Below are 9,924 nucleotides of genomic sequence, written 5' to 3' on the forward strand. Positions count from 1 at the left end.
AGAAATAGTCTTTCATGGCATGGTATTTCATTTAAAGTCACAGAAGCTTACCTACCAGAATAAACCAAAAAAAAAACCAAAAAAAAACCCAAAAACAAAAACCCAAAAAAGCCTCCCAACAATAAAACAGTAATACACCAATCAGAGATAATTTAAAATTTTTAATTTATTTCCTTCTAATCATTTTTGTAAACAACAGCAAATCCTTGACTTTCCTGAATAATTTATACATTCATTATTTATTAAGTGGCTACTTCATGCCGCTAAGTATCCAGCAATGGCAGGGAAGACATGACCCTGGTCCTCACAGCACTCACATACAGGACCTTTCTGGGTCTGTGATCAGCCCATTGAGGGAGTCAAATAATTTGTAAAGTTACTTGCTGCACAAGAATCTTTACTTGTTTCAACTTTTTCTTTGCAGCACCAACTGTTAGTTTTCTTCCTGAGTCCTTTTCAACTAAGGACAAAAATTAAATCTCAAAGAAAAGTGATCTGTCATGTCAGCTTGGTCAGAAATAAAAGTTTGATATATCCATAGATAGCTAAGTTTTGGCAGATCCTTCTATTTAATTGGCCATGTGTTTTATTCTGGTGCTGATACCATAGAGCTTTATCCAGGAAAACATTCCCCCAAATTTTAATATTTAGTAGAGTAAAGCTCTTTCTTCCTCAGCTTCTTTACACATGTTTTACCTACTCTTAGCTCTCTACTCTCTCATATACATTGTAGAATCAACTTGTCAAATTCCATGGAAAATGTTTGTTAGTATTCTAATGAGTGTCACTACATCTCTAGATCAGTTTGGGAGAGAATTAACATATTTATGAAATTCAGTCTTTCTAGCTTTCCATTTAAATGTATCTTCTTAAATGTTCTAAAGAGTTTTTTCTCTGTATACTTCTTTCAGGTTTTGTATGAAATTTACTTTTAGGTATTGACAGCTTAGCTTTTTTCTTTTTTCTCAGAATGCAGTTTTTAAATTGAGGCATAATTTACATACAATAAAATGTATGTAACCTATGTTACGTGTACAGGTCAATGACTTTTGACAAATGTATGCACTTAGGTAACTACCACCAGAGTCAAGATATAGAACATTTTTATCCCCCCAGAAAGTTCCCTTGTGCCCCTTTGCAGTCAATCCCCAAGCCATAGGCAATTGCTAAATTATTTGTTGTTGCTATAGAAAAATTTTGCCTATTTTTTTTTAAATTTTCTTTGTTAATGTTTATTTATTTTTGAGAGAGACAGAGTGAGACCAGGTAAGGGGCAGAGAGAAAGGGAGACACAGAATCAGAAGCAGGCTCCAGGCCCTGAGCTGTCAGCGCAGAGCCCAATGCGGGGCCAGAACCCACGAATCATGAGATCATGACCTGAGCAGAAGTCAGACACTTAACTGACTGAGCCACCCAGGTGCCTCGCCTTTTTTTTTTTTTTTTTTTTTTTTTTTTGTAAAGAACTTTATATAAATGGAATCACAGAGTACTCATTTTTGTGTGTCTGGTTTCTGTCACTCAGCATAATGTTTTTGACATGCATCCAGATAGTTGCATACAACAGTAATTAATTTGTTTATTTTTCTTGTTGGGTAGTAGCTTCTTTAAATCTTTAAGAATCAGAGTTTGATTTTTAGTTTTTCATCTTTCCTCTACCCCTGCTTTGTGGCCAAGCCCTCACTTTCTACCTTTAGTGATTTTTGAGCACAAAGAGTGTGTTCTTTTATGCAAAAAAACAAAAACAAAACAGAACCCAGAGCCAGTGGCCCTGTGGCCACCTTCCTGTGTTCCAACTATGTTTCCTTGGACCCTTCTAAAAATGGTAGCGAGGGGCTGTCCTTAATCATTTCCTGACACTTCCATCTAAAAGAGAGAAAATGCACACATTTCATAGCTCCTTGTCCAGTGTGAAATTCTGGCCAGCTTGGTCTTTGGGAACTTGTGGACTTCCTGTTAGGGGTCCCTGGTCTCCTGCATGGGGCTGCTAGGGCCATAGCTGGCTTTAGTGGCTGTGCTGAGATGGCCCTTCATGGACTTCTTTTGTCTTCCAGGACAATCCTGAGAAGACAGAGGCATCAGAACGAGGGGACTTTTACATCACAGGGGACCGAGCCCACAAGGACAAGGATGGCTACTTTTGGTTCATGGGACGAAATGACGATGTGATCAATTCCTCAAGGTCAAGCTGTCTGCTCTTTCCTTCTCTCTTTGAAGCTTGGTGGGGCGGGTAGGTTACTTAGAAGAATTTGCTTTTCTCTTCCAGCTACCGGATTGGGCCTGTTGAAGTGGAAAGTGCCCTTGCCGAGCACCCAGCTGTCCTGGAGGCTGCTGTGGTCAGCAGTCCAGACCCCATCAGAGGGGAGGTAACTAGTCCATCCAAGAATATTTCCTTCTGGTTGTGTACCTGTTAGCACCCAGCAGAGTAAGATGGAAACTCCCCCATATCTTCCCCTGACTCCAGATATTACAAAGTCTGAGTGTCACCATCAGGCACACATTCCTTTGGTTAAGCATTACCCTCATGTATTTAGAGACAGACTGTCTAGAGGGACATGATAAGAAGATACCAACGCTTTGCTGTCAAGTGAACATAGAACTGGGTCCAAAAGAGGTGGACTGTTGGGCAGGAAATCTTGGTGAATGCAGGCTCTGTCATCCATCCTGGCCAATAAAGAGTACTTTCCCGTTTGCAGGTGAGGATATAGCAAGCATGCCAGACATGACTGCTGAGGAATATCCAACTTGAGGGAAGACACAGAAAGTATCCAAAGTGACCTTGATATAGCGGAAGGATGGGCCAAGTTTAATAAGCTGACCTTTCTTAGGAGAAATGAAAATTTCTTCCCATGGGTCCCAGCAGAATAGATAGAATGGGAGGATTAAGCCCATAGGCAGACCTATGTGTTTTTCACTGGCTGTAAATGCAACATAATCCTACTTATAGTGTAGTTACCTTATGAAAGTTAGTGCAAAATCGGGCTCTGTTCTCAGAAGCACCAGGGCCACAAGAGTGATTCTCATCTGGGCCCTGGACTACTCACAGCTGCATCATTTTGTTTAAAATACAAAATTTGTAGGGGTGTCTGTGTAGCTCAGTCAGTTAACTGTCCAGCTTTGGCTCAGGTCATGTTCTCACGGTAAGTTCAAGCCCCACGTCAGGCTCTGTACTGATAGCTCAGAGCCTGGAGCCTGCCTCAGATTCTGTGTATCCCTCTCTCTCTCTGCCCCTCCCCCACTCATGGTCTTTCTGTCCTTCTCAAAAATGAATAAACGTTTAAAAAAAATTTTTTTTACTACAGATTTCTAGACCTGAAGTTAGTCTTGCTGAATCAGAGCGATTGGGGATGCAGCCCAAGGCATCTTCATTTTGACCAGAAGCCCCTATCCAAGTGATCCTGGTGCCCATTAAACTTTCAGGCCACAGGCACCTGGGTGGCTCATTTGGTTAAGCATCTGACAATTGAATCAGCTCAGGTCACGATCTCACAGTTCATGACAGCACAGTCTGTTTGGGATTCTCTCTCTCCATCACTCTCTGCCCCTCCCTGCCATCTTAAAATAAATCAGTGAACATGAAAAAAAACTTTGAGGCCACTAATTTGGAAAAAGAGAGGTGGGAACCCCATGTCTGTGTTGGAGAAATCACAGCTGGAAAAGTACAGCTAGTTTTGTATGCCACAAATTAACTGGGGTTTGACAAATGGCTGTGTGCACAGTTAATCTGCTTATAGTACTCAGAACAGAGCCTGGCATGTAGAAGGTACTCAATAAATGTTTGGTAGTTTTAACAGCCAGAGAAAGCCCTTCCTAATAACCAGATCTGTTTGAACTTGGAATGGTAGTGAGATGCCCGCCTTTGGGAAGTATGCAAGGATGGTGAACCACCACCTAACAGGATGTTGTTGACTGAGCTATATGCTGGGGTGGATAAGCAACCTACTGGCCTTTGAACTCTTCCATTCCTATCAGAAACCATGTTCTGTTGTGCCTGAATTCAGGACTCCTCCTCCATGGCAGGAGGCAGCCTGCAAAGAAAGACGCAGGCAGAAACTACCAAGGTGCAGAATGTCTCTCAGGATGCCTGGCATGGAAGCTGTGCAGCAAAACGTTTGCTGATTGTAAACACTCATATATGCAGGCTCAGAAAGACCCATCTCCCCTTGGGAGAGTGGTCTGCATTTTCCCGAATCCTGCCTATCTGGGGCATTGCCAGTTACCTTTCTAGTCAGGAAGACCTGGAAGGTATGGACCCTAAGGAGTTTGTGAAGCTCTTTACTCCAAAGTATTTCCATTGGAAGAGAAGCCCATTGACTGCTAATGGTGTCATTTCAGGAAAGGAGAGAAGTTTGGGAAACAGGTAGGATCCTGGAATCATTCCATAAGAGCCAGTGCTTCCAATACTGTTCCTGGAAAGGAGGCAACAGGGCAAAAAAAATGATGTCGTCCATTTCGCTGGCTGAATCCTGCTGGCAGGATTTTCGTGCTGGGCTGGCAAGTGTAAGCACTTATTTACAAGGCTAGGTTAAGGAGAAAAGAGTTGTTATACAGGGCCTGATTCTTTCTGGTTTGGGGGGGTTTGTTTTTGGATTTTTTTTTTCTGGCAGGTGGTGAAGGCTTTTATAGTCCTTTCTCCAACTTACTCCTCTCAAGATCCAGAGAAACTAACTCGGGAGCTCCAGGAGCATGTGAAGAGGGTGACTGCTCCATACAAGTACCCCAGGAAGGTAAACATGGGGGTTCTAGGACATGATGAGCTGGGAAATCACCTAAGCACACACTAGGTGCATTCTCTCTCAGGGTCAGGTGCTGGGGGGATGAAGATACAAATAACTCTACCTGCTGCTTCAGCCTTTTCTCCCTATTTCCCCATCGGGCCCACCCCAAACTACAGTTTGTTCTGACCCTAAAAAGTGGCATAAACCAGGTTTGGGGGGATGGTGCTGAATTGCTGCTGGCAAGGTCATATGCCCCAGGCCCTAGCCATTTTGGTCTTTGCCATTTGGAGCAATCTATGAATCACGGAGCAATCTAGGAATCACGGAAGCAGCAGAGGGTAATGACTCAAGACAGAAGTCTTTCTGGGAAATGATGATTTCAAAATGTTTTTGTTTATGGCCACTAGGTGACCTTTGTTTCAGAACTGCCCAAGACGGTTTCTGGAAAGATCCAAAGGAGTAAACTGAGAAGCCAAGAGTGGGGGGAGACGAGAGGCAGCCCACGAAAGACCCCATAGGCCTCAGAAGCTTCTAAGAGAAGCTGGTGCGATCACTGGTTAGTCCTTGTTTGGAGCATCATCCCTTCCACCTTACAGTATCAGAGGCTTTCAGTTCCACATGGGCATCTCCAGAATCATTGGAGGAACCTGGAGGACCCTGGAGGAAGAGAGCAGAAGAACATCACTAACCCAGAGTGTACATCCACCACCAGTCTAGTGGCGGTGTTTGGTGGCTTGACTTCCCCCTCCTCTGTCTGGAGGCATCCTCAGCAGCCGCTCACTGGTCTTCCTTCCAGCCGGCTCTCTGAAGGACAGGTCATCACAGAGTCAGGGCACCTGTGATCTCATTCACTGCCCGTTGGAGTATAACCACTCAACCCTTTTGATAAAGCCATTTGGTAATCACATCCAGGGTCATAAAAAATTGGTCATATCCTTTAGCTCAGAAATTCTGTTTAGCAGTCATTATAAAAGAAAGGAGTCAGGGGTGCCTGGGTGGCTCAGTTGGTGAAGCGTCCAAATCTTGGTTTCAGCTCAGGTCATGATTTCATGGTTCATGAGATAGACACCCACACTGGGCTCTGTGCTGACAGCTCGGAGCCTGCTTGGGATTCTCTCTGTCTCTCTGTCTCTCTCTCTCTGTGCCCCTCCCCTGCTCATATTCTGTCTCAAAATAAATAAATAAACTTAGGGAGAAAAAAAAAGGAATTCAAAGGACATTTCTGGAGCATTGTGTTAAAACTGAAAAAAATTGAAAAATTCAGTGTCCAACCAATAAGGCAATGATTAACTCAAGTGTAATAGATTAACTCAATAAATATTGAGGCTTTAAAAAATATGCCTTGGGGAAAACTTGAGCTAAATTAATTTTAAATCAGAATAAAAACAGTATATGTATAGTGGAGAACCAAAACTTTGAAAGGGAAAGGGAAAACTATGGAAAAATGCCTGAAAGGAAATACTTGTGCTAAGAGCAATATTCCTGGGGATTGAAAATAGTGGACAATAGTTCTTTCCTTTCTGTGTGTTTCTTTATTTTCCTGGCTTTCTCAGTGAGTCTGTGTTAACTATTTTGTGCCTAACTATTTTGTTAACTATTATGTGCCTTATTCTTTTGATGAATAACATCAATGTCCCCACTGGACTGTAAGGCTAGAGTCATGGGCTGAATTGTGTCCCCCAAATTCATATGCTAAAGTACTAATCCCCAATACCTCAAGTTGTATTTGGAGATGGGGCCTTTAACGTGGTGAAATAATGAAAAAATTATTTTAAAGAAACAACTCCCCCAAGCCACAATCTGCCTCCACAGACCAACACATCTTCCCCCAAGTGCTAGTGTATTACATTGTGCCCAGGAAAGACATAAAGACCCAAAGCCGTGTCCCAGGCCCAGAAACAGAAAGAGGTGGTTCTGGGCAGCTGAGACCAGCCATGTGCAGCAAAGCAGATAAAAGCTCAAAGTGATCTTTAGTGCTGTTTGCCTGACCCCCAGCACCTCCATTCACCCACCAGTCAATATTTATGGAGCACCTGCTCAGTGCTGGGCTCTGGGAATACAGTAAGAAGCAAAATCCAACTCAGTTGATACCTATGTGAGTCTGTTTGGGCTTTCATAACAAGTACCAAAGACTGTGTGGCTTTAACAACAGAAATTTATTTCCACAGTCCTGGAGGCTGGAAGTCCAAGTTCAAGGTGTCAGTGGGGTTAATTTAATTCTGAGACTTCTCTCCTTGGTTGTATGGCCATCCTCTCCTATGTCCTCACATGTTCCTCCCTCTTTTGTATGTGTCTATGTTCTAATATCCTCTTCTTATAAGAACACCAGTCAGATTAGATGAGGGCCTGGTGACCCCAGTTTAATCTAATCACCACGTTAAAGGCCCCATCTCCAAATACAACTTGAGGTATTGGGGATTAGTACTTTAGCATATGAATTTGGGGGACACAATTCAGCCCATGACTCTAGCCTTACAGTCCAGTGGGGACATTGATGTTATTCATCAAAAGAATAAGGCACATAATGCACAACTGTGATAAATGCCACGAGGGAAAGAGTTTAGATTAGAGTTTAGATCCCCATAGATTGAGGGGATTGATCAATCTATGGGAGGACTCAGGATATCAGGACAGCCTTCCATAAGGAAGTCCCTGGTGAACTGAGATTGAAAGGTGGAAGGAAACTAAGTAAAAAGATTGGGACCCAGTGTTCTGAATAAAGGATATAGCATGTGCAAAGGCCCTGAGGTGGGAGAGATAGGTTTGTGTTTCTAAGAACAGCTCACACTCAGCACCAGCTATGTCCAGACACAGTTCCAAATGTCTTAACTCTCAACCATCTTTTTGAATCGGTACTGATAACATACCTGCATTTTACAGGTAGAACAAAGAGGTTATGCAATTTGTAGTTCAGGATGGCTTGTTAGGAATTTTGTCTTCAACGAGTGCTAAGAAGCCCCTGAAGGTTTATGGCGTGAAATAATCCTCTTAAAGTTTCACTAGCTCTTAAAAAGAAAAAAAAAAAAACCTTGTCAAAAGTGATTTACTTGTTTTTAAGTCTTTTGCCTTTATGGCATGGACAAATTCTCTTAATTTAATTTAATTTAATTTAATTTTTTTTTTAATTCTCTTAATTTTAAAGGTGGAAATTCAGAGGGCTTTGGTGATTTACCCCAACCCAACAGGTCTGACTTTGCAACCCCATTAGTGCTCTTAGCAGGGGTTTGGAGTCATGTATAAGACACTGCTGGAATTCCTAATGAGCCCTGCAAATTGTCAGTTCCTTAAAAGCCAGGGACTTGGAACTGGAGTCTTCTCCTCTAAGCCCCTTGGCTGAGCCAGTCTGTTCTCTAGCGGTAATCAGAGCTCCCCACCCAGGGTCCTTTGTCCAGACTTCAGTCAGTATAAGCCAAGGATGATGAAGGGCAGGGGTGGAGGCATGGGGAGGCCCACTCACCCTCCCCCAAGAACCCTCCCAAACTGATACCCTTGACAGCCCCTCCCCCCTTCAGCCATTTCTCCCACAGTCGCCCCAGCCCAGCTTGTCTCCAAAACGAAAAAGGCAAAACTCAGCTGCAGCTGCACCCTTGGGAGCCAGGCACCAGCTCCCCACACTTCCCCACCAACAGCCCCAGCCTTAGAAGTCATTGTAATCACAACAGCACAAGAACTGCTACCATCCCTCTGTTGACTATTTATTCTGTGCCAGGCATTGTGCTAGATGCTCTGCTAAAGTCCTCTAACTCTGTTATTTCTCACCTTCACTCACTCCCATGTTACCTTCAGAAATGTGGCTGTCTCCACATACCATCTGTGCTATAAATCAACTCACATTTAAACAAAAGTATCTTCACCCTAAGCAGTATATATATGTTAGAGGATGAGTCCGGAGTCCTGTTCATTTTTTTCCTCATGCATTTGTGCATCAAAAAAAAAAAAAAAAAAAAAAAAAAAAAAAGTGAACGTGAACACTGCTCAAGCAAAATCATCTTGCAAGAGCCATCTTGGGGAAAACGGATCCAAGCAGTTTTCCACTCGAATCCTGAGAAGAGAGCATTAAAATCACTATTTAACAAATGGAACGACTGAAGCCGGGGACATTTTGCACAGCAGCCCCTCCCTGGGTCTCCACCTCTGTCCTTTCTCTGCCAAGACCTCTGCCCACCTTTTCCAGGTTCCCATCTCTTTCTCCTCACACTCTTCACCCTGTTCCTTTTCTTATTATTATTTCTTTTAGTTTTTATTTTAATTCCAGTTCGTTAACATACAGTGTTGTATTAGTTTCAGGGATACGATATTAGTGATTCAACAGTTCCATACAGTACCCAGGGCTCATCATGCCAAGTGCACCCCTTAATCCCCATCGCCTATTTCACCCATCTCCCCACCCCCCTCCCCTCTGGTAACCACCAGTTTGATCACTATAGTGAGAGTCTGTTTCTTGGTTTATTTCTTTCTCTTTTTCCTTTGCTTCTTTGTTTTGTTCCTTAAATTCCACTTATGAGTGAAATCATGGTATTTGTCTTTCTCTGACAGATTTATTTCACTTAGAAATGCACTCTCTAGCTCCATCCATGTCATTGCAAGTGGCAAGATTTCATTATTTTTGATGGCTGAGTAGTTCTTGGTTTTTTAAAAAAATTTTTAAATGTTTTATTCAGTTTTAGAGACAGAGATGGAGACAGAGAGATACAGAGCATGAACAGGGGAAGGGCAGAGAGAGAGAGAGAGAGAGAGAGAGAGAGAGAGAATCTGAAGCAGATTCCAGGTTCCAAGCTGTCAGCACAGAGTCTGACGCAGGGCTGGAACCCACGAATGGTGAAATCATGACCTGAGCTGAAATCAGATACTCAGCCGACTGAGCCACCCAGGCGCCCCTAGAGTCGTTCTATTTTTAATTTTTTTAAGGGAACCTCCACATTGTTTTTCAAAGTGGCTGCTCCACTGTGCATTGCCACCAACAGTGCACTAGGGTTCCTTTTTTTCCACATCCTTACTAATACCTGTTGTTTCTTGTGTTGTTGTTTCTAATCATTCTGACAGGTGTGAGGTGATACCTCATTGTGGTTTTGATTCGCATTTCCCTGATGATAAGTATCTTTTCATGTGTCTGTTGGCCATCTGAATGTCTTCTTTGGAGAAATGTCTGTTCATGTCTTCTGCCCATTTTTAATCAGATTATTTGTTTTTTGAGTGTTAAGTTTGATAA

At 42.8% G+C, this 9,924-nt stretch overlaps 1 protein-coding gene across 1 annotated transcript in view; it reads left to right on the forward strand.

The window, feature by feature from the left end:
* Window positions 1–6,747, forward strand: part of LOC125927942 (acyl-coenzyme A synthetase ACSM5, mitochondrial) — a 22,640-nt gene extending 15,893 nt beyond the window's left edge. The window contains exons 10-13 of the mRNA XM_049638379.1: window positions 2,052–2,179; window positions 2,264–2,363; window positions 4,605–4,724; window positions 5,123–6,747. Of these exons, the coding sequence (XP_049494336.1) occupies window positions 2,052–2,179; window positions 2,264–2,363; window positions 4,605–4,724; window positions 5,123–5,233 (459 nt within the window). The 3' untranslated portion in view covers window positions 5,234–6,747. The remainder of the gene's footprint in view (window positions 1–2,051; window positions 2,180–2,263; window positions 2,364–4,604; window positions 4,725–5,122) is intronic.
* The last annotated feature ends 3,177 nt before the right edge of the window (window positions 6,748–9,924 follow it).

This window comes from Panthera uncia, chromosome E3 (assembly GCF_023721935.1).
Source record: "Panthera uncia isolate 11264 chromosome E3, Puncia_PCG_1.0, whole genome shotgun sequence".
Lineage (NCBI taxonomy): Eukaryota > Metazoa > Chordata > Mammalia > Carnivora > Felidae > Panthera > Panthera uncia.